The following is a 26,358-nucleotide window of genomic DNA, read 5'->3' on the forward strand; positions in this document are numbered from 1 at the left end:
AATTCAAGGATATACTTAGTACCATACACTTTGAAAACTACGTTGTTTGTCACAAATTTTACGATGTGGAAAATTAATAATGGCCTGATTAGATTGTACATCACTATTTAGGCTAATATCAAGCACTTTTAAGCTAGAAGAAGAAGTAGAAGACTCGGTCTTCTGTTACAAGAAAGTCAAATTAAATTTTTATGAGCGTTTGAAATTCATATTTTTAAAACATTTGATATTCACTAGATTTCTCATGTAACGATTTCCTTATTTTAGTTTTTTTTCTATAAATATCAATAAAATTTTATTTGTTGGGTAAAAAAGCGCGAAAATTTAATACAAGGCTCTTAATATATTGTTACAATAGTAGCTGACAGCTGGCCAATTAAATTACGTCTGTCAATAATTAAAACTATTATAGTAAACTGAAATGTGAGACACGAGCTAAGCGTACAATTTTTTTGACAGGCATTGATTCTGAAATCTTCAGGATATATACTGGATCAAAATCCCAATTATAGTCAGATAAATAAATAAATATTTTATTTTAGCCTACTATTAATACGGTGGACTGTAATGACAAGTACTATCAAGAACTGAAATGACGACCATAAATTTACATTTAAGGACATTTATTTTATATGCTCTGAGCAGAGCGGGATATTATCACGGACTATTAGTATATACAAAGTTCAATTATTCGAGAATAACTTATTCGTGTTTTTATTATACTGGTACATTTACATTCTCATAAAAAATTATCCATTGAATAATTTTCAATAAAAAATGATGATTCTCGTTTGAAAACGGAAAGTTTTATCACCATAGAATAACCATAAACGGTACAGAATATTCCTTAAACGGTATAGAATATTTCAAGTTTATTTGAATATATTGCCATTAAGTAAACTTAAAAATTCTAAAAAAAACAGATTTTGAACAACTGCATTATTAAAGAAAAAAGTCATGTGAGCATATTACTTTATGAATCGTCCTGTATTATATTTTTTTATTATATTCTCGTTGTATAGTATCTGTATAGGTATAATAAACACATGGATTTTGTATAAAATAAATCTGTTTTTATTTAATTGTCTAACTGACACAAGCAAGCGGTGCCTCGATTGATCCAATGGTCTTTAGGTCGATCAATTAAAAAGTTTATAAACATCACAAAATTTGTCGAATGTCCTGTGGTGGAAAGAACACCTCGACGAGCACTTGTCTTGTAAGTAGGAGAGTCATAATACATTTTATTCTCAAACTCGGACTAAACAAATATAATAACAATGTAGGTTAGGTAAACTTATTTTAATCATTTTTTGTTTATGCTATAATATACTGTACTTTAATTCCCGGTTTAAAGCAAATAATTGGAACAGTATCGAAAAGAATTTTTGGATAGGATTCATTTAATATTTGTAATTCTCGATCCCATCTAGCTCCTTCTAAAAATAAGCCCTGTGAAAATAAGTTTAAATTAAATATTATTGTCGTAATGTATGATGATCATCAATCAAATTATTTAAGTAATAATATTTTGATGAGTTATTCATACTCGACAATAGACTCCATGTTCAGGCGTATCCTTCAATTCCATTTCAGGTTCATATACTGTTACTTCAAACTCAAATCCAAGCTTATCAATAGGTATTTTGTTTTTACGCGAAAAATTCTGAAGCACACCCGATAAGAAAGACTGTGTAAAATAAAAACCAGAAAGCCAAAATACTTCTGGCATTCCATTATCCACCCAGTCTTGTAGGAATTTTAGTCTAGATGATTGTAATTATTTTTATTAATATAATATATTATTATTAATTAAATTATTTAGAAATATAACAGATACGATTCACCAATAATTTACCTCTGTAATAAATCTGCAACATAACCACCTAATGGCTTCAATGAGGGGTACGAATAATTCAACCAGTTGGCCGGTACTCGTCCAATGACTAGGCTCGTATTTAATTCTTCTAAATCAGATGACATGACAACAATACCTTTAATAGCTTTTTGTACATCCACTAGTGATTTTTTTATAACTGACAATAATCTGTTGAAACGTATCAATTCCTACGTAGAAAGTAGAGTTTTATGATAAATGGGTATCAGCACAAACGGTATAAGCATTATAATATTATATTGAATTAATATTTATTTTTTTAAATAATAATCGATTTAATTTATACCTGTCTTATTACAGTATTCATTGATTGTTCATACATTGTTGGATATTTTTTTGATGCTTCAATTATGTCAAATAAATCTGGAATGTTTTTCGCAATATTACTAGCTAGCTCTACTGTTTTTGCATCTACATCTTTATCACTACTTCCCGCTGCGATTTGAGATTGAGTTAAGATGGTACCATTCAATAACTAAACAAGTATTTTGATTATAAAAATACATTAAATATTAATAAATATTATTTTTAAAAATGTACTTACCATAAGAGTTTCATAATTATTTTTTGTTATGTCCGCGTTCTCATGTAGTCCAAATACCTCCGGTTGCGGATTCATGGGTAAAGATTTAATGTATTCTAAGCATCCACTTAAGGTGACGTCTTTAGGTATATGATACAGTCCACTCTCAGAAAATTTGTATCTAGTACACAGTAATACGATATAGTTTTAAAATTATGAAAAAAATAATTCAAAACCAATTAATAGTAATGCTAGATTGTGAAGGTCAAATTGAAAAATAATTAATATTTATGAGAAAAGGACAAATAAACCCAATAGCCGATCAGAAAACCAGTTAAAAAAACAATAATATTATAGTATGTAGGTATTAAAATATAAATTGATTGATAATAATTAATGTATGTATATAATTTAAATTTATATCCGTCTAAAATTGATTTTTAGAATTTTAGTATTGTAAGTACCTATAATATCTTACTACCTAATACCTATCCCATATCAAAACAATTTCTTGCGGTATATCTCTTTTAAATTTAATATTCCTAGACCAATCCATGGGTCATACCAAAATGTTCTAATTTTTTGAACTTGTCAACACTTATTGACAGGCGTTCACTTTTACTATCAAAATTCTTACTTAACTTAATATTGGGTTTTGATGATTGCTCCGAACTCCTTGCTCTAATCGAATTCAAAATAAATCCATTTAATACCCGAGATCTTAAACCATTTTACCAAATTCATTCCAGTAGAAACTATATCCTGAACAGTTTTACCAACCGTTTAATACCCGTGGGTAATAAATTTGTTTTCTACTATAATTAGCAGATCTTGAGCTCTATATACTATTTAATTGTTAAATTAAGATCAAAATCTTTTCTTTACCTACTAAATATGTGTAAAATAATTTTGTAATTTCACTATACACTACCATACTGTAATTTTGTAATAGGAGTTATTGTTCGTATATTTTAAATTAATTAAATAAATAAATATTATACATTGTGTATATTATAAATATGTATATAATATTTTCGGTAATTTGATGGATAACATTTCAAACATTTGTTGGATTAAATAAATAAAATGTTTAAATTAAAATCCAAAGCTTAAACAAAATAAAAAAGTGGGTAAGTGGATGTCGCTCTGCTGTACAGTAGGTACAAGTGGGTAAATGTCTTATGGAGTATATTAAACTTGAACTCAATGATATAATATCATTGTATAAGAATAACAATTCTGAGCGGAGACGGTTTATTAGTCTGGATATTTTATATTGTTATTATTTATTATAGTCTTTATGTTAAATTGATTTTATAATATTATAATTTTGTATTCGTTTCTACTTTCTATGGTGATACACAAAGCGTTAGACATTATAATCCCATTTTTATCGGTTTTTCCCATGACATTAAATAACTATTGAGAAATGAATTCTTTAAAGTACCATCTTGATCCAATTTGCCAAAATATAAGGTAATATATGTTGAAATCGAAGCACTCCTTCTGTTAGAAATTTTGTATAAAAGATAAAAAAAAACAAAAAAAATAAACACCATTGTAAAACCACTAGCTTCCTCGCTCCGCTCAGAATCTAATAAATGTATTATAATATATGAATTATACTTACGAATTGTTGTTAATAACATTTGAGTTGAAAAAAATTAACAACAGAGATGCCAATAAACGTCTATCTTTGTCATCAGTGACTCGACCACCGTAATTACATTCACCAATTAAATAAAGTAATGCTTCGAATGGAATTTCATCATAATCATTCAAAAACATCTGAATATAATTTTTTTTTAATTATTACTAAGTAATGTACTACATTTATACTTGAGTTAAATCATTTGATTAATACATTTAACTGCATCACACTGATTTGCAAATCTGAGTCGTTAAATTCATATGGTATATTCCAACCAAGTGGTCCAAACTTTCGACGTTCTTGAATGATTCCATGGAAAAAACATAGTGAAAATAATAACGTTTTCAAACCTAAACGGTTCTTACAACTGAGGTAGAATTCTGGATCATTAATAGGGTTAGTTGTATACGAGCGAAATAAATTTGCACAAAGACCTTTTGGAGCTTCGTTTATCATTTTAATTCCTAGTTTTGAATTAATAAATAATTACGAAATTTAACAATTATGAATCATTAATGTTTAATTTACCGTTCTGTAGTATAGAAACAGGGAAATCATCAGATGGATAACTTGTAAGCCAGAGACGGAAAGATAAATGTGTACGACTGGGTATAATATCGTCATTGCAAATGCGATCAAGTTCTTTCATCCAGCTAACAGCTAAATGACAGTTTTGTAACACGACCCATTTACCAGTTTCTAAGCCCAATTTTATCATGTTGGCAGCTATTGGACCCTAAAAATAAATATACACCAAATATAATAATATTAATTATTTAAGCAATTCAAACATTAGTATTTATTTTACCTGTCCTTGACCAAGTGATATAGTTGTTACATCGTTTTGGCTAATTTTTCTGTCTTCGGAAAACTTCATCAAACTAGACATCGGATCCGTTCCCGCTGATAATATAAAAATCAGTGGACTACAACAGTTTGAATCTTTGAACGAATCCGCTAAGTCAAACGATGGAGGTTCGACGTATTTCTGACCCATGCTACTTACAACATAATTCTAAAAATTTTGAAGATGATAGTTAAATAATTGTTGGGAAGCTCATCAATAAATAAAATAAAATATATACCTGAATAGCTGGAACTACTTTATCAAAACGAATACACTTTATAATTACAAGTTTTTCAAGGCCACCAATATTTTTAAAAGGCTCTGGAATTGGTGTGTCTTGTGGATTATTTGAATCATACCATTTGTTCCACTCATCATTTGAATCGATAATTGATTTATAGAACTTATTTAATCTAAAATGTATATTCAATGAAATGAGATTATTTTAATTTTAGTAGGTATATAAAATATAAAATATATTCTCTAAAAACTCGATATGTCCCATCTTAATGGTCAGTCGAAATGGGTTAAGTCATTATAAGTCACCCAAGACTTCAATTCAAAAACTCATACATCTTATCGGATTAAAATGCATTGTCACGTATCTATTATCTATGTACAACGTAGCACACGTTTCTAGTAGTATTTGATGATATAACTAATAAGGCAATTAGTATAATATAACATGCTGAGGTCATTGCAAGAGCGTAGTGAACATAGTATTAAACAATATGTCAATATTTAACTATAAAAGTTTTGTCACACGTCTCTCTTTTTGGGAAAGTCTGAATATTCATACGGAAGAATACGAGTCGATCAGAATACCAAGTACGAGACCTGAACACCGCCTCATGACCGAATTTAGCCATTACTACGACCACTCACTCCAAAAGGCACGATCATACATAAGGGAGATCATGACAAGAGCTCGTCAGACGGTTACAGTATGGGTTAGCAAACGATTAGGGGGTTAGGGATACCCAAGACACTTGGAGACAGGTCGTAACACCACTCACAGTCTTAGATATAATTTTAGTCGTAACACCGCTCACTTCACCACCATAGCTTATATACATTATAATTTTGTACTTAAAATATTTTTAAATAAACAGAAAACATAACCAAAAACATCAATTATTCGTTTCTGCGTTGATGCATATATCGAAACCTTTAATATCAAAATTTGATTTACTATCTTTTTACCATACATCAAAGAATTGATTAAAAGTTGATATACGTAAAAAATGTAATTTACCTACTTGTATTCACGTAGCTTAATGAATGTATTCATGTATATACAAGGTGATATATTTTAATATAAAATATATTTATCACTGTTTACCTTGGTAATTGAGATGCTCGAACAATTTCAGCCCATGACTTATCACTTAACCAATTAGAAGCCGGATTTGGGTGTTCATTGGTTAATCCAACTCCTTCGGTAAGGAATAATGTAAATAACTCATCGTCAATTAAACCCTGTTACATAAAATATTACTATAGTAATGAATATATTGATGTATTGTTAAACATTTAATTATAATACAGAATATTATTAGTTACCTTGGACCGAAAAATTCCAACTGTTAAAATAAATGAAAAAATCAGTTTGTCTTTTTCAAATAAAGATCTACAAACGTTTCGATAGATGTTGTAAGTGAAATAATCATTCAAAATCTGTATTCTTTCACTAATGTCATCCGATTTTTCACTTTGTGCAATCGACTGTCACACAAATATAGCAACAATCATCAGTTATTTTTTTATTATGATTTATATATAGAACATTCCACAAAGAACGACTTTGGTCGTTTATATTTTAAATTGAAAAATCGAGGAAATATTCATATAAATGTTCATATAAATGATAATACATAGAGCTCTAGAAGTGACTGATACGTTGAAATGGACTTTTTCAGGTAGAAATTTGTTTTCATTACACCATGGCGAAACAACAACAGCAGTAGCTTATGTCACATTAGATATGCTCAAGTAAGTTTGGAAAGAGTTTGAATACCGTCTCTAATTCGTTCGTGTCGGGGTAGCAGGGGATATTGGCAGTGATTGGGAGAGAAAGGTGCTTGGGGGCTTGGTCCCCAAAAATTATTCGAAGTTCCTCCGAAATTAAAATAATATTAATTCATTGTTATGTTATTAAATGACTCATTTTATGATTAAATATTTCAGCCCTCCCCTCCCATTAAAATTCAATTGAATCTCCATAATAACCTATTGCTGAATAATATAACATTACGTATCCTGTAACACAGTGGCATAATTATGGGGGATAGATCCCCCCATGAGTTGTTTAAATACAAACTTTTAATTATTACGAAACTAGAAAAAAAAAATGTTTAGTTGCTTCGGTATAAATATTACCCGGTTATAAATATTTACCCGGTAAACGATAAGCATGATTTCAAAATAAATGGTCGGATTCATTTTAATTCTTATTTATTAATAAACACTGGGTGCCATGCCACACACTATACCAAATTACAGTACCTACTTCCTACACACTACATGCATATAGATTATAGACAGTAAGTAATTCGATAATGGGAAAAACCACCATTCCAAAAACATAATATAATAATAAAAATGTAACTTCATGATTTACATTTCGTAGAACGAATAGTAATACTACAAACGTGCGCCGACACTAAGTATCTACATTGATTATTGCGATTACGTATAGACACTACACAGTAGGTATACACCGTGTCATTCCCTAATTGTCATAGTGTCACACAACATAGTACCTAATTGATAAAAAAAAAATTAAATTACCAGCAACTATTGAATTTTTTTTAAAAGAAGCCTGGACCTGACGTAAGTATTACAATTTTAAATTATTCAAAAGACTAAACATTATTAGGCCCGGAATTAAATGTTTTAAAATCGTACAAAATATGTATGACGTATTTTATACACTTATTATAATTTATAATTAGCATTACAAGTCGTGCTAAAATTATGCAAAATTAAATAAACACCAGTTAAAAAATGTATTAAAAATTTAACTGCAGTCACTGCAGTTTACTCAATAAGCTATTAGGTTTGTCATATTAATTATGATAAAAAATTTTAATGAGTTTATTAAAAATAATAGAATTTATTAATTTATAATAATAATTAATAATAGGTGCCTAATATTTAATAATAATTTTGCCTACACATGTTCTTGTTTATTATTTAAGGAAAACATAGAGAAATCTGATGATGTATCACGGGAAAAGCCCCCCCACAATTTGCCATACAAATTTATTTTGATCCCCCCCCCCCCCCCCCCCATGAAACATTCTCAATTACGCCACTGCTGTAACATGTTCTATATTCGCTTTTATAATTTATAAATATTGAAAACTAGTTCATTGTGACCATGTATTAAAATAAATAACAAGTACTTACCTGATAATATAAGTTTATAAACCACGATAGTGAATATTGGTACATTGGATCGATATTATTTAGATCAGTGATACAGAAAAATAAAACTGAAGAGTGTTTAGACACAGGAATATAAACGTTACGAGCTACATCAATTTCATTTTCAGTTATGATAGAGATTTCTTGTTTCGATTGAATTTCAACTGATAATGTCTGTAGAATTAATTAATAATATGTTAAAGTAATGTAGATTTCTTACAAATTAAGTACCTAAGTAATTTTAAATACTTTTGACGAAGATAAAACTTGTATTGCTGATTCATCCTCCAAAATATTTCCTTCGGACGACGATAGAATGTATAATATATTGTCTTCGATTTCCTTCAACGATTTTTTATTATTAGCACTTTCAACTATTAATTCATTTTTTTTTTCCTCCAGCTGAGGTCGTTCTTTAGCAACAACAATCCCTAGCAATTGATCTTGAAGCCCTTGTGGTGTTATCATAAAGTTTAATAGTGTCACCTAAATTACACAAGTGATTATTTTTAAAAATAAAATAATGATATACAGTTAGGTTATATTGCATTAACAAAACTAAAATATATTCAAATCATAATATTTATTTATTTTAGAAGTTAATTTTATTTAATTAAAAAATTAGAAAAATGCATGATGTGAATATATTTTTATAAAATTATATTATTACATTGGTAAATTTATTAACATTATAAAGCTATATTTAAAATACTAAAAAAAAAATTATTGATAACTTTAGTTAATTACAGTAATTTTTTATTAATTTAGCCTAAGCCTTAGATAAAGTAACGTACTTTGACAGAAATGTCTGGCAAATAATGAGGATTTCGAAGTCGTGTCGTGATGTAAAATCGAAATGAGTGATTATATTCCAACAAATTATCGCCAAATCTCAAGTATTCAATCCCACCTTGCTTATAGATATTTTTTAGCAGTACTTGGTCTATAAAAAACACCTAAGTCTAGTAATTATATTTCTTATATTTTATGAAATAAATAGGTATTAAGTTTTAAATTTTACAAAATTGTATAAAATGCATAATTGTATAGATTATAATATGTTACCAAGTGTGGCATCTATGTCTTCTTGTACATTTTCTAAGAGAACTGGCAAACCATGTTCAATGGCTAATTGTATCGAAGTCATATAATTTGAATTTGTCAGTTTGATTACAGAAATATTATTTGTACTTTCCAAAGCTTTTATCCATTTATTTGCTTGACCTTGGGGATCAATCATTAGAGGCCATCTTGTACCACTAAATACAATAATCCCATTTTCAACTGAAAAATTATCAGCTGGAAGTCCAAATATATTCCATTCTCGAATTAATACAGGTTCTCCTAATGTATGTATTAATGAAAACTGCTTTGAACAAGGAATATTTGTTTTTGAACACATTTGGTTCCATTCATCAATAAGTACCTGGACAATATTTTTTTTATATAGATATATTATATATAAATACATTTTTTTCTCAATAGTAAATACACGATATGTAAACTAATTTTACAATAAGAATACCTATATGCTATAAATGAATAAAAGTATGTAGGTACTTGACATGAATTACTTTAAGAAAGGAGTAATCCAGTGGCTACACTTTATATATAATATACAGGGTGTAAAAGAAAGAATTGATCAAAAAAAAAAAAAAATTGATGCTGCTTAAGCGTGTGACAAAAATTTTTAAAACAGAAATATACCCATGTTAGCAAATTTCTAAAAATAATATTTTTAAAAAAGTTATTGCGTACCAAATCAATATCAAAAAAATATTGATATTTAAAAAAATTCTAAAAAATAAACTACTTGACTTAGATAGATGTTTTTACTATTCAAATTATTCTTTTAATCAGATTCAAAAATTGGCTAATTTAAATTTATGTAAAAAAATTTAAATAAAATTTTAAATTTTAAATTTTCAGTATTAAAAAATAATTATATATTTTTTTATTTATTACACTTGTAGCGCAAGTGGCTATACATTTATATAAAACATTTGTTTAAATATTGATTAGAACAAAAGTTATTCCAAAAGTCAGTTTTATCTGTTACACCCTGTATAGTATACACCCGGTGTATATTACATTTATATATATAATTGATATTTTTATGAATTAAATATATGATAAATACGAATATAAATACATTAATTAATATACTATTACAAACATTTCTAAAGTCAACAGTGAATGCCCCAAGATAAGCAACAACACCTGCAGATAACAATACATCACCAATCACGTTATCCAGGGTTAGTTGCAACTCCAGAGCTGTTTGGCTCCACCTATGTTTTTCTCCGCTAAGTCCACTAATTAATTGTTCAGCTCGGGTCAATTTTTTAGCACATAGCTCAATATTATCTTCTAATTCCGTTTGCTCTTCTGTTTTTTTCGCAAGTTCATTTTGCAATGTTTGAAGCTTGCCTAATATCCCAGCAAGTTCAGCTCTTTTCTCATTAAGTGTTTCTATTTGAGCGTTATAATCCGATTCTGCTTGCTGAAGTTTTTCTTGTTTAGGTCCAACTATTTTTTTCACTTTGTCATATACATCCAACGCTCGTATCCATTTACAAAGGCCTTCACACGCATTAGAAACAGATCTGATAGTAATTGGATCGAAGGCTGGATCACTTATATATCTGAAAATAATTTTTGCATTTATTTTTGTATACAAAAAAAATTGATAAAATTACTTTTCTCTTATAGTTTTCATAATTGCAGGATCTATATTATCTTTGTCGTATGTTTTTAAACTTTCTAAAAATTTAGTATCTGAAATAAGTTTTTGAGAAGGTCCCCAATAATCTTCAATCATCTTCCCAGTGCCCTTGGGATCTGGCTTACGATCAGATTTTATTCCTTTCATAACACAAACTGCCTCTAGGACTAACTTGACACCATGTGGTGGGTTTTTCATAGATTTTACTAAGGTAATATCAGCAGGTTTAAGAGTATTTAGAGCTGAAACTGCAGCTTCGAGGGCTGGTATGGCCTCAGCTAAATCACTTTCACACTCATCTTTAATAGCCTGTGATGCTGCTGCAGCCTCATTAGCGAGGGCTTCATCTGCACCCACTAACTAAAATAATATCATGTACAGTTAATTTTAGAATATTATGAATAAAAATGACTTTGTTTTAATAATTACTTGTTTTTTGGCTTCGACTTTTACAGTGTCTTGTGCAATTTTAACCAAAAGAGCTTTAGTTGCCAACGATGTTTCTACAAGTTTTGGTTTTAAAGCTGTAAGTTGATCTTGCATAACAGATACTTGGCCAGCAGCAAAGTCTAATTTTTCTAAGCCGGTTTCATATCTATTACGCATAGTTGTAATTTGATCTACCCTCTTTTTATGTAAATTTTTAAATGTTTTAATCAACTCTAAATAGGACGTTGGTGTAACATAGTTATGCCTCTTTAACGCTGAATAAAACCTGAAATTTAATATTTTGAGACAATAGTTGAAATTAATTTGAAATATAAAATTATTAAATTACAATTTCCCATATGTAGGCCACATTATTTTTGTCCATAAATAACAAAAAAGTTACAAGCTGATAAATAAAATTAACCCAACTACAAAATAACGAAATAAATTTAGTACTTTTCTACTTAACGGAACACCCTTTTTTTTTTAATTTTTTTTTGGGGGGCTTAGTTATTTTTTGGGTAAACAAAATGTTGGTGACATCAGAATTTGGCGCACGAAGTTATTTTCGAAGCTATATCTAAACGAAGTTTTAACCCCTAAATACCTATAATGCTTAAATTAACGTATGTATAACAGTTGCGCAGTGGTAGTACCTTTGGCCCATAGACCCGTCTGTCGGCGTTCGATGCTCATCATGTGCGCGTTGATTCTTTGTATTTTTTTTTTGAAAATGAAGATTTTAACAATTGTAATATAGGTTTCAAGAAAATTTTGTAAAATTTTTTTTTCTAAAATATGTATTTAACACCTTTTTTATCTATCTCGGGTGAACTTAGGTTTTCAAAAATATTGTTTTTAAAGTATATGTTTATTGCCAGCGTGGCCACTAGCTCACTACGCTCGCTCGGACATTAAAATCGAAAATATCCCCCTTTTTGCTGTGCAAACCTCCTCGGGTGAACTTAGGTTAAGATGAAATAATAACAATTATTAATATTATTGTGTACCATTGATACAACGTGAATAGTGCAAAAAAACTGTTTATCCGGATTCGAGCTCGGTTCACTTTTCATGGCATAGTCATCATACCAGCATTGGGCCACGACGGCCAGCTTGGCGACGGGACATTTATGAGTAAGTTATTAAACGTATTGTATACTAACTTTGAAGTGTCATAACTTCTAAACTAAGTCCTAGCCCCAAATTCTGACTTCACCATCGTTTTAATCGTACTTGACTAAATAAGCTTCAAAAAAAAAAAAAAATGCAAAAAAAAGGTATCCCGTAAAGTAGAAATATACCATAAATTTAATAATATTTAACTATAGTTATATGTTGTACCAATATTAATTAAATTTTGATATGGAAAAGTTTACCTAACAGAAGCATCTCTAGCCGTCGTATGAAATTCTTTACAAATTACTACACAAGATGATGCAATATCACTGTTAATAGACATATCTTTTAAATAATATTCTGCAACTTTCTCAAGAGCATCTTCAGGCCAAACTGTAAACCTATAGTTAAAACAAAGAATTTGCTTGCGTTGAGTGAATTTTATTTCTACATCAATGTATATTGTATACATATTATTTTTTAATTATTTAAATAAATTATACCATACCAGTCAATTGTACAACAATTAATGAGTGAAGGAAACATTCTCAAGCGGTTTCTAAATACATCGCCAATTGGTGACATAGCTAAAGTAAGATGAAGGTTTTCTTTCACTCTTTCTATAAAGAAATTGTACAAAGCGAGAGGTGTTGTTTCAATGTTTTTTTCCTGTAACAAAAAAAAAATGTATGTTATTATTAATAATATAATATAATTATACATATATATGTATATTAATATACAGGTTGATTTTTTTATAATTGAATACTCATTATTTCAAGAAGTTTAAATGTTTTTGAAAATATTATTTTACATAGTTTCAAGTCGTTCACAAAACAAAGTTTTTATAAAAAAATTATATTTTTCGTATTATAACATTTCGTGGGGTGGAGTGGTACAAGGTTATTCATTTGTTCTTCAACATTTTAAATACTTATAACTCATAAACTACTCGCCTTAAATTTGATTTTTATGTCTCGAAATACTTAGACAAATATTCTGCTTTGTAATATGAAATTAAAACTTTATATAGAAATCCGCTAGATTAAACCGGTTTAAAATTATCCCACATTATCCCACACCGGGATAATGAACCATGTAAATATATGGTCCAAAAATCCCGGTGAATTATTTTTCACACCGGTTTAGTCTAGCGAATTTCTACATTGTTATCATTCAAAAAAGTACAAAACTTAAAAAATTATAAAGATAAAAAAATTTAATTTTTTAATAAAAACGTTGTTTTGTAAATTACTTGATCCTATGTAAAATAGTATTTTCACAAACATTTACACTTCTAATGATGAGTATTCAGTGATAAAAGAATCACCCTGAATTATATTATGTTAATATAATATTCTAATTTAAGGTCAGGCCTTTGCAACTCAATATGAGTATTAGCCGTTAGGTATCTGTGATACAGTAATATGAATTGTCAGACTGAAAAAAGAAAAACTTCTGCAAAAGGTGATGGATTATGCTGTGCAATTGCAAAACGTAACGAGGCAAGAGTAGAGAAGAGAGTAGGAGCTCGGTAAATTTACCTGGTAAATTTTACTGGTAAGGTAAATTTACGTATTATAAACCTAAAACATATTAGATACTCAAATTAATTTCTTTACACTACTACTGAGAATAAATTAAAACGATGAAATGATGATTCATATTCCTTTCATTATTTAAAATAGTATGTTATTGATATAACTTACGAGACTCTGAGCAATATTGGATATTTTATCTAAAATATCAACTCGTTCATCAGATTGATAAAGATTTGGTATATCTCCAGTATTAAGTAACATATTTATATCTTCCACAAAGCTTTCTTCTGCAATTTGATTGTCTGATAAAAAAAATGTAATAGGATTTCCTTCGCATCCAGCATATCTTAATATTTTTTTCATATCTTCATTCCATTCATTTTTACCATAATTCCTTCCTATTTCAATCTGATGGAAATATTCGTATAAAATTAATATAATATAATGTGAATGGATATATTCATACTATAGTATAATAATACCTGAAATATTTTATAATCGGCTATAAATGTGGCCAACTTTGTAGCTGATTGTCTTCCACTGCCACCTATTCCAACCAGTAACACATGGCCATTGTCTTGTTGTAAGACTCTACTTACACGAGATACATGTTCAATGGCAAACTTAAACATAACCATCGATAATGGACTTTTCGACATAGTATTGTACTCGTTCAAATAATATTCCATTCGTTGGATTAGTTGTTTTTCACTATGAACTTCATTGTAAATTTTTTTATCACTATCTGGATCCATGTAATTTCCATAAAAAAGGTTTCGTAAATGATCAGAATTTAAAAAGCTCTCGTCGATTGGCATTAAATCACTAAGATATTGGTCCATTGGTTGTCTCAAATAATTATAAGATGCTGATTTCATTATTTCAAATAATATATTACGATCGTCGTCATGAACTAATCTATCACCAAATACACGCCATGTCTCGTGAACCCACAGTCGGAACATTTTTTCAAGAGTTTTACACCTCGATGCTGGTAACAATAATATTCCTTTTATAACTCTGGTAAAATCTCTGAGATTGAAAGTATAGTGAGATTTAGCAGGAGTCGGTAAAAATGTAGTGACTGCTTCTTTGTACACAAACAATATGGCTTCTACAACATTCTAAATTTATTTTAGTTAAAATATGTAGATTTGTCTTCCAAAACTATGAGTTTATACAATTCCTTGTAATGCGATAGTCTCGGGAAATCCTTTATTAAAATGCCATTTCATAATTTGAGAAAAAATTTTAGACATAGTTTCTTGACTGAATGAATCAATACCAATAGCATTCATATGTCTAGTGAAACGAGTAGTAACTGCATTCGAACCGCCACCAGGAGGTTGAAGTACACCAATAAATAACTTAAGACAGATAAATTATTGCTTATTAGTAACGACATAGTATGTATTAATGTATTATATACCTAATAATAAATTAAAATAAACCTAACCATGTCGAGTATATCAATTCTTGACTTAGTTTGAAGATCATACCAATTACCATGATCAATCCATTGTCTTAGCAATTCTATTGGAGGTTGAGCACCATATTTTTCTGGTAACGGCATACTTAAATCATCTACAAACAACATACATTTTTTCCCAACAGACGGTCCAAAAACTCCTCTTTTTCGCCTGTATAAATAATATTTTGTTATGTATTATTACATAAATATTATGTAATAATATTTTTATAATATTTTGTATTTTGTTATTTGTACATTTCTCTAATATAAGTTACAAAAATTGATATACTTTTCCAATTTAGAAATGATTATGTCTTGTACAGTGTTAGCTGTGGTTCGTGCTGAGAAGTTTAGAACATTAACTAAAAATTTTTCTTTTGGCAAATGTATTAAGTAGTCCAGTACAATAGCTGATTTTCCAGTACCAGTGGGACCAACAAACAGTAAAGGAATTTCATTTTTTAATAATATTTGAAGAAAGAAATTTTGCTTTGCTGTTTCATCCGTCTCAATGATTAAGTCATTTATCTATACAAAAAACCAAGTCAATGTCACTAATGCAACTATTGTTTTTAACTCAAATTCTAATATATAAAAAAAAAAAAAACCTAAAAATATTAAATGGTGTATTTACTCTAGCATCTGGTGAGATCATTTTAAATTCCAATTTTTCAGACCATAAGACCCAAGAGCCATTATTTTTATAATCATACACATAATCATAGACTGTGCCCATATCTGGAAAAAGGTTTGCTTTTGTCAACCTAAAAGTAGCTGGTTTCCGATATTCATCAATATTTCCAAGAAGAAGTTTCCGTAAAAATGTATCAAATTTATTTCGGCTGTCGCCCTTTATTAAGGAGCCAAAACTCCAAATCAAACTGAAAATTATTATACATCCCAACATTATGGTTGCGAATCCAACTCCGGTTTCTTCTTTAATCATACATTCTGTTAACCTTGTAAAGGACTATAAAAAATAATATAATAATATTATATATTATATTATATTATATTAGTCGTATTTAAATTAATTATTTAAAAACTCACTTACGTTAAACATATGATTTTCAGAAGTAGCTAAAAATAAGCTACAATGCCTTTGTATAAAATCAAATACGGCAGGTACCACCCATTCGATTAAATCATCCATCATAATTTGTTGGTCCGGAAAAATTTTAGAAGAAAGAGTTTGCTTATAAGAAAACCAAAAAGATCTCCAGCCCAGCTGCTTTGGTTCCACATAAATCATACCACAGCGAGACACTGTTGCAGGTGAAGCTTGCTCTAAATTTGCAGGTTCAAATACCATGTTCATTTTATTATTCATCTGTACAATAGAAAAACGTCTTAGAAAATATAATGTAAATATGTCAGGGTTATCAAATGATGGAGGAGGGATAGACCCACCCTCAAGATTTTTTTTTCAATATTTATAACAATTTATATTATATACTATGTGGATTGTAGGTATATTGTATAATGTATTACATTTATTTAAAATTCTTATTTTCTAAACAAATAAATCATCAACTGTAGAAAATGTCCATAGAATATGAGTATATGACTATCCATATTCTTAAACACTGTTTTATACAAATACAAATTTGTATATTTAAGAAATACTAAGGCAGAGGTAAATATTAAAATATGCTGCTCATTATATGTGTTTTAGGCTGGAAGATATTTGTGTAATAAAATTGGAAAAAGTATTAAAAGTAATAATGCAAAGTAAACTTCTTTTAAAAATCGAAAATATTTACATTTTTAAATTGAACTACTAAAAATACATTAATTTTTGTCATTCGTTAATGTCGTTATGGTAAAAAATGTATAGGTTAACCTACTGTTTGCAGGGGCTTTACAGTACACACATTGAAACATACAACATGTCTTATATTTTAAAATATATTTTTTTAGGTTTGGTTTATTTCTTTTATAGTTAAATTAAAAGCGTTTATGCTACTATTATAGCTGTTTATCGTGAGATTATAAATATAACCGGAACGAAGTATTGGGCGAATTAGCAAAAAAATAATAATAAAAAAATAGATTCAAAAATTTCATGAAAATATTCTTATAAATAAAGTTTGTATTTAACATAATTTAAAAAATGTACCTATATTAGATATAACCAATAATTTTATTATATTTAATGATCAAAATAATATTTTATGTTAAAAAATTGGCTACACCCCCCCCCCCCCCCCCCGACAAAATAATTTGACCACCACTGTACCTAGTGGCAGGCTAGTACATAAATGTTGAAATACAGTATGTTTTTGATAAATTTTATAAACCTGAATTATTTCTCCGGACATTAAACACAATTTTTTGTTATCGTCCAACACTGTGTTCATATTTTCTATCCATACTGCATCAACAGGGCCATCAAATACAATCCATTTACGATCCCTTGATACACTGTTTGCAAATTCTCTAAATACGATTGCTAAGACTCCTAAAATAAAAAATTAAATTAGCGATATTATTATTTTTTTGTTATATAATATATAGGTAGTACGAGTATTTACCATCATACCATTCGTGCGAAACAGCATCAAACGAACCATACAATTGACCAAGAGTAATTGCTTTTGGATTGATTATTTTGCACGTGGTTCTAAATTCTTTCATTAAGGATTTACGGTCGAGTTGTAAATCACCTAACGATTCTGCCAAGACCTATAGAAATAAATTATCGTAATTCTATTGACAATAATAAAATTAACCAATATGGCAATAGATATTTAAGACGTAAGTAAATAAATAATCATAATATACCTAATATTAAGTTTAACTGCTCAAGTCAAAAGCTATTAAAGATTACAATAAGCTACAAAAATATTCACTACTTACAACAAACTGAAAATGTTCGTAAACAGTTTAAAACAAAACAAAATATTTTGAAAATTTTATCGTGTAGTTATATAAAATGCTAAAATAAATAACCAGTGAACAGTTCATGTATCTACGATCATTTGTTCTAGAGTCACACCAAAAGCCAAAATCGATTATGTCGAAAACCGACTTTGAGTAAAAATTCCCGTTTTTCCTTAATTTTTATTTTGTTTTTCCCGGGCGCTTTTGAAAACTAATGGGAACTTTAAATTGAAACAATTTAAGTTGGAAATTGAAACAATATTTCGATTACTTATCGTGTTCACAGATTACATAATTACAACGAAGTAATTGACCGTATTCGTAAAGAAATTGGAGAGGGCTGAAAAACACATATGTTTCAATTGATGAAACTATTCAGACGTTGATAGAAGGTACGTTGCTAATGTTTTCGTTGGTCTTATGCATGGAGATAAAAAATGTTCTAATTCGTATTTATTAACATGCGAGGGCTTACAAAATACAATTATCAAACTTATTATTTCACGACGCTTTAAATGTACTTTGGCCAAAAGAGATTAAATATAATAAAGCTTTTTTATTTTTAGCTGATGCTGTGCTATACATGGTGAAAACAACCAACTCTCTAACTGTATTCTACCCATATTTGTATCCAGATATGATATATGTTACATGTGTGGCACATGGTTTACACAGAGTGTGTGAAAAAATAAGGCTTGAGATAACATGATAAATGGCGTGAAAAAAAGTATTTTTAAAAGCTCCGAGTTGTGTGTTCAAATTTTAAGAATTATTTCTAAAATTACCTTTGCCTCTACAGCCTAAACATACCCGAAGGGGAACTTACCTAGGGGCCGCATCAAATTGTGCTGATAATTTCTACTCCATAAAATCGGTGCTTTTGTCTTTTGACAAAAGTTCTGCGAAACCCATAAAGAATGCTATAGCTTTATTTGAAAATAGATATATACAAAATGATTTAGCGTATATAAAATGTAACATTGGCTTTATCACTCAATCTACATTAAAATTAGAAAATTCCATTACTCGACAAGAATTTGAAAATCGTTGAAAACACTAAATTTAAACTAGATAAAGGACCCATTACTGAGTAAATCGACAACAAATTAAAAAATGAAGATTTCCCAAATATAACTCATGGAGAAGTAACAAAATTTAAATATACAAAAATTACATCGTGGGATGTAGAGCGAAATTTTAGAAAACATAAGAATTTCTTAAGGTTACACAGAAGATAGTTTACTTTTAAAAATTTAAAGCACCATGTTATTATTTTATGTAATACATTTGAATAGCTTAAATACATTTAGAGATAATAGATAAGTTTATAGATATATTTTAGCATATTTTTAATAAAACAAAACATGCATATTTCATCATTTTTTATTGTATATAGCCCTAATTATAAGGAACCCTAATACCCGATGCACTTAAGATTTACAAAAATGAATTTAAATATATTTTACGATAGATATAAATGTTGAAATGTACCTATACGAACAATGTTTTGACAACAATTGTATAAATAGTATTTAATAACCTGATAGGCGCAAGTTTTTCCTGAAAATGGTTCACCAACAATCATAAGTCCGTGTCTAACCAAAACCATTTCATAAACTTGTATTATTTTGTCAATGAACCACGGAGTACTTTGTAAATTCCGTTTAGCTAAGTTGATGTTTATTTTATTTATGAGTTCTTCTCTTTCTGGAACTAAGAGATTGACACCGGGGAACAAATCTCCATATATACCAATAAAAAGTGGTATATCCTAACATGAAATATTAAAAGGTATGACATAATGTTTAAATTAGTTAATAGTTAGGTAGTTATAGTTAGAGTGAAACCTCCGATGAAAATTTTGGCATATTGACGTCGTATATAGCTCTTAGTACAATTTGATCTTCGTTGTTATCAGGATATTTAATTTTCAAATTTTCAATGGATGTTAATACAGATTTAACTGCCCTCATTCCATAATCGTAATGTGATTGAGATGACAATTGTTCTGAACATAACTTATATGTGTCAACAATTTTTTCAGCCAAACTGTAGTAACATTATTATTTAAAGTTATTCAAATTATTAACTATTATACGAAATCATTAACAATATACCTTCTAGCATCACTAAACCCCATAGAATATAATGATATTTCTCCAATCATAGCATAATCTGGTACCATCATAGCAACTGTACGGAACAATACTTTCAAGTTATCTGGTAGTTCTTGTCGTCCAGCATATCTATAATAATAATAATAATAATAATAATAATAATTTTTGTTATAATATTAAGATAACTATATTGTGGTAAAAATGTAAGCAATTTAAAAAAATATAATCTTACCCTGGATTCATAGTTATAAAAACTGCACAAGTGGGATTTAATGTTAACTCTGTGCCTTCAAACATAAATTTTTCCTTTTTAGCTTTTACCGCCATTTGTATAATATACACTTGCTGAGCAATAACCGACAACACTTCAAGTTCAATTCTATTAAATTCGTCAAAACATGCCCATGCTCCAGATTGTGCTAATCCCTAATATCAAGACAACAATATTGTATCTATCATAAAAGACACGTTTCCGTGTTCAGATTCCATATTACACGTGTTTTACTGTTTTTAATTGTAGTTATCTATAGGAGAGTGGAGGCTTTAGGAGGGGGCAGCAGTGGCGAACCCAGGGGGGTGGACCCCCCATGGCTTATGTCATGACTATACCATAATTTTAACATTGTAATATAAATTTAAAAATTTAAATAATATAATTGTGTTTTTTTTATTGGCTTTAAGCCCGGCAAATTGTGTTTATTCAGGAAAAGAACAGAAAAACAGTAGTTAAATAAAATTTTTTTGAATATATATAGAAATAATTAAATTATGTTATAAAAAATAAGCTGATAAAATTCAGATTCTAACGTGTAAAAAACAATTATAAATTGTATTAACTAAACAATTTATAATCAATTTTATAATTTTATAATGCTCCCAAGGAAAGATCAACATTTGTTATATTTACTACATGGAGATATCAGTAGTCTTGGGCAGTATTCTGAATAAAGAATTCCAAATACAGTATTCGGAACACTTTTTAAGTAGGCATCTATATAGAATACTTTTAAAATACTTTTTCCAACAGTATTCTGAATAATTATTTAGAATATTTTTTTAAAGTATTTTAATATTCCTATAAAAAAATATTTATTATTTACAATAATAATTTTTTCATTGTTTTTTTGGACATTTTTACAATATTATAAGTACACGTTATAAAATTTTAATCAAGTATCAACAACTTAAATTACATTATATTTAGTGTTATTAAATTATACGTCCTATATGTTGAAAAATTTTCCCGAAGAAATTAATTTAATATTTAAAACACAAATTAAAAAGTATTTTAAAATTATTTGGAATACCTACGTTTGAAGTAGGTATTTAAAATACTTTATTCGGAATACTATTTGTATGAAGTATTTGAATAGGTAGGTACACTTGTATTCTGAATACTATTTTTCATAAGTATTCGAGTATTTATTCCAAATACTTTTTAAAAGTATTTCACCCAAATCTGGATATCAGATGATACCTACATAGTCGGTAAGTCATATTCGAGACATTTGAATTATAAACTACATACAGACACATAGTTAAAAAAATCCTTAAACAGCCGCCTTTGACCTCCCTCCCTCTGCAGGCGCTCTTGATAATGGTATAATTTGTATTACACATAAATAATGTTTGCTTTTCTTGTATGTTATTTTTTTTTTTTGGTTTTTTATGATAGTATAATATGCAAATAAAACCACTAAAACTATTACCTGTAACGAGGACCACGTGTTCACGTATCATTAACATTATGCCCATTATAATAATTAATGTGTAGCTTTAAATTTAATGCACGTAAATGTGCAGATGCAACATTTCAAAAATCATAATATTATGAAATAGGTACAATTACGAACCATGAAAAATTTGCCCATAGCTTTAAAATCAAGTCCTTCGGAACAATTGAATACGACACATTGTTTGGCAATTGCTTTGGCTAGATCTTTTGTAGTTTCTGTTTTTCCAGTACCGGCTGGACCTTCTGGAGCACCCCCGAGGTATAATTTTAATGCACCCATAAGCGTTCTATTTAATTCAAAAAAATGTTTAAAAAAAATTTAAATTATAATTAAAATTGTTATTTTACCTGTAACATCGATCCGTTAATGGAGTAATTACCAATCTTGGTGTATTGCCTAAATATTCATTTCCATAGTCTAAAGTAGTAGTTATCATCGACACAGTAGTTTTTGAATTTCTATTATAATACCTAAGTTGGCTAATCCAATTAAAATCTCGAACACTGCTTATTTTCAGAACTTTAAGATTTTTAACAACGTCACGAGCTTAACATATTAAATTCAATGGTTTATTAAAAAAATCACTATAGTTAATGAATAAATATTTTACGTTAATCATTACCGTGAACATCTATAACTATCAAAGCACACACCGTTGCCCTTTCACCTTTGCTTAATGTGCCACGCACTAAACTTACCAAATTGTCTATTTGATCATTACTTTTCTGCAAGTAAACCTAACACAAAAATGCACAAATTCAATACTATAAACTATTTAAGGTAGGTTTTTATCAGTTTAAGAAACTTCTCTAACAGGAAGTGTTCTTTTTTCAACAGCAGTTTCTACTTCGGCAGTCCAATTTATTGTCGCAGCACATAAAACTACCATACCTGGCCACTGAAGTACCCATTTGGACCGATTAGTATTAGCGTATTTTTTTACTGCATCGTTAATAATATTGTTTATTGACTGCATCATTAAACTTTCAACCTGGATTAACCATTTTTCTACTAAACCCTGTGACATAAAATTGAATTCAAACTTCAGTGCCAAAAATAAATTATAAACAATTAATCATGCCTTAGCCTCAGCGGGATAAATTATTCCATCAAATGCTACTACTTCACCATCAGCTGATATCATTCCCACAATGTCTATGCTTTTTGTAAAGTTTAATCTCGCAATGCCTTCGAAACATTTTTTAAGATGAGGTTGTACCCGTAGTGGGTTTTTGGTCTCGGATAGAATTTCAAGGAGTTCGTCGTTAGATAAAAAGAAAAATCTGTAATTTTAATTGAGCTATTAAACATGAATAATAAGACTATAATGCCATGGATAGGTAGGTACCGTGGAAAGAAAAGACGTTTTTTCTCCAAGTACTCATTTAAGCCTTTTTGTATCTGCTCAAACATAACACTGCACGTTTTTAGTAATTGTAACATATTTGGATAATTTGTAGCTTCGAGGACTTTATTATTTTTAACAGTGTTAATCATAATATGACGCCAAATACCATCCACTGTCCTAAAATTTCTAGCTTCTTCGGGCATCTGACGGTTTATGTCTTCTGAACTAAATATTGGACCTAAATACATCCAAATCCCTTGCACCTACAATTTACAAATAATAATTGTATACATTTTGTATCGGTATATACAACTTTCTTTATTATAAAAAGACATATAGTATATAACTAATATCTATATAAATATTAGATAAATGTTGTTTTTTTTATATATAATTATATAATAAAATCAACTCACTGAAATGTAAATATTTTTCAACCTTATTATAAATTACCCGTACATATTCAAGTGTAAAATATAATAGTTAAAAGCTGGATCTAAAAATATATCATTTTGCTTATAATTCAAATAAATATATGTATTATTATTCATTACTAATGTATTGATTTACAACATACTCTTGGAACTTTAATGGAATTATCATTTATTATGAGTTTAATAAAATATATATATTTAGTGAAAAATATAACCTATAGGTATTATCACAGTTGGATTGCTTTACAGTTATTAATACTTTTATAAATAATCATTGTTATGTATTTCATCATAATTAATATGAAAATAAATAACTGTATTTTAAATTCAAGTACCTATCACCATTAATAAACATATTTACTGAAATCCATAGGTTTAAAATTTCTTGCATCAAAATTAATTTTTTTTCCCATATATCCATTTCTTCTTCAAAAGGTTTTATATAAATCGATCCATGCATTGTCTGAGCTTTCAGTATATGATCTTCTAACATAACCTGAATGTCATCTAACGCCGTTAATATGCTAACTCCAGTATCTCGGTATGGGCTACATTCAAACTCAATGGGTATCCATTCCTCTTTCATTTTTCGAAGATTTTGTTCAAGCGAATATTCTCTAGTTGCAATAACGCTAATTTCTTCAAGTTTTTCAATATAATCCAGTAAACCAATTTCAACCATTTGAGACAAAGTTGATGATTCATTAGGATGTAACTCTACACCAACATTTTTGCTAATCTGGTGTGTATATAGGTTTTTTTGTGATTATTGATTCATATATTATTTACAACGATAAAATATTAATGAAATTACTTCTGTCCAATGTCTATCGTGTATACCCGGATTACAAATTGTATCCAATACTGGTAAATACTTTTTAAAATCATCTACTTGACCACGTACAATTTCTGCTACTCTTTTTGACCCAGGATAGTCTTGAAGAGTTCTAGCTAATTTATATAGGGTTTTCCACATATTATCCACCATATCCTTTATTTCCTTAGCATTCAGATCATGGAATGGCCCTGAGATTTAGTAAATTATGTTCGTTTAAGAATAAATCAATTCATATTTTTCATATATTTTATTAATGTATGTAGTATATTTTACCATTGAACCATATTTCATTATAGTTCTGAAAATCATGAGCAATGTGCCACAAACGGTCAAATTGCTCACTAGTTGTAACCATTGTATAAAGATGAGTATATGGTGTAACTTCAACATCCAACAGTTTTTCGGTATGATTAATGCTCTGAATTATTTAAGGTAATTATTATTTGAACCCTTAATTATTTTATTCTTAAAATAAATACAAAATATATTTAAATAACAATTAACATAGGTAGGTAAGTAATTTCTTAACTCGGCAGTTTATATTATTAGAGTTTCTATAGATAGTGTTAAAGAAAGTAAAACATTGTTTAATAAAATAAGCACAATTATAACAGCACACTATAAAACACATTGCCAGTACTCTAAAAATATATTGATTTAGTTAAAACTTAAATTAATTTTTAATTAGATTACTGTTTTATAGTGTAGGTACTATAGTTTAAATTTTATTTACATACCTTTGCAGCAGCAATATCTTCTTTAAGAAAATCGGTAAGACGATCTACTTCTTCAGTTGCTGCTATGATTTCATCATTAGTTAATATTGGCGGGTCTTTTTTCTTTAAATCATCCAATAATTTGTTATGACTTTTAAGACTATAAAAACCAATCTTTCAATTGTTAATACTACCTACTTAATTGAAATCGCTTTTAACATACTTCAATTCAAATTCAGTTTTTTTAGTTTTCAACTGGCTTTCAACTACTGCTTTCTTTAGAACAACTCTATTTGTAGCTAGATCTAAAAATTGTTCAATTTCTTGAGGCCATCGATATACTCGTGATTGCAAATTTATATCCTCAACTATTAAAAATTAGTAGGTAATTTAAAAATAAAATCTCATGAAATAAAATGTAATATTATATTACTGTTGAACAATGTGTAATCAAAAAGAAACATAATGTATTCTCCGACTGTCCTCAGTTGAGCTTTCATTTTTGATAAAGTAGAATCCCGACTTAGTGTTACATAGTTACTAAGCTCTACTAATTCTTCAGTAGTTTCAGGTGTTTCTGATAACTTGGCAGACATAACTTCAAATTCACTATTTATTCTGAAAAAAATATGATTATTACTGTTTTAATTTTAT

General features: G+C 28.5%; 1 protein-coding gene across 1 annotated transcript; it reads right to left on the reverse strand.

Moving 5' to 3' along the window:
* Window positions 1-1,016: 1,016 nt before the first annotated feature.
* Window positions 1,017-25,156, reverse strand: LOC100160896 (dynein heavy chain 3, axonemal). The gene is given in 42 exon segments (XM_029491530.1): window positions 1,017-1,261; window positions 1,339-1,452; window positions 1,550-1,766; window positions 1,859-2,067; window positions 2,184-2,372; window positions 2,442-2,601; window positions 4,051-4,208; window positions 4,285-4,535; window positions 4,600-4,807; window positions 4,880-5,086; window positions 5,157-5,331; window positions 6,261-6,397; window positions 6,482-6,643; window positions 8,330-8,521; window positions 8,597-8,833; window positions 9,142-9,290; window positions 9,413-9,773; window positions 10,524-10,992; window positions 11,047-11,432; window positions 11,502-11,787; window positions 12,881-13,021; window positions 13,129-13,289; window positions 14,330-14,569; window positions 14,644-15,285; window positions 15,343-15,528; window positions 15,618-15,801; window positions 15,922-16,160; window positions 16,267-16,602; window positions 16,687-16,962; window positions 17,933-18,093; window positions 18,167-18,317; window positions 20,056-20,286; window positions 20,363-20,564; window positions 20,633-20,761; window positions 20,865-21,058; window positions 22,486-22,654; window positions 22,716-22,914; window positions 22,991-23,105; window positions 23,183-23,651; window positions 23,717-23,979; window positions 24,512-24,889; window positions 24,965-25,156. Coding segments are annotated over 42 exon segments (9,690 nt in total). The 5' UTR covers window positions 25,139-25,156; the 3' UTR covers window positions 1,017-1,078.
* Window positions 25,157-26,358: the final 1,202 nt, after the last annotated feature.

This window comes from Acyrthosiphon pisum, chromosome X (assembly GCF_005508785.2).
Source record: "Acyrthosiphon pisum isolate AL4f chromosome X, pea_aphid_22Mar2018_4r6ur, whole genome shotgun sequence".
Taxonomy (NCBI): domain Eukaryota; kingdom Metazoa; phylum Arthropoda; class Insecta; order Hemiptera; family Aphididae; genus Acyrthosiphon; species Acyrthosiphon pisum.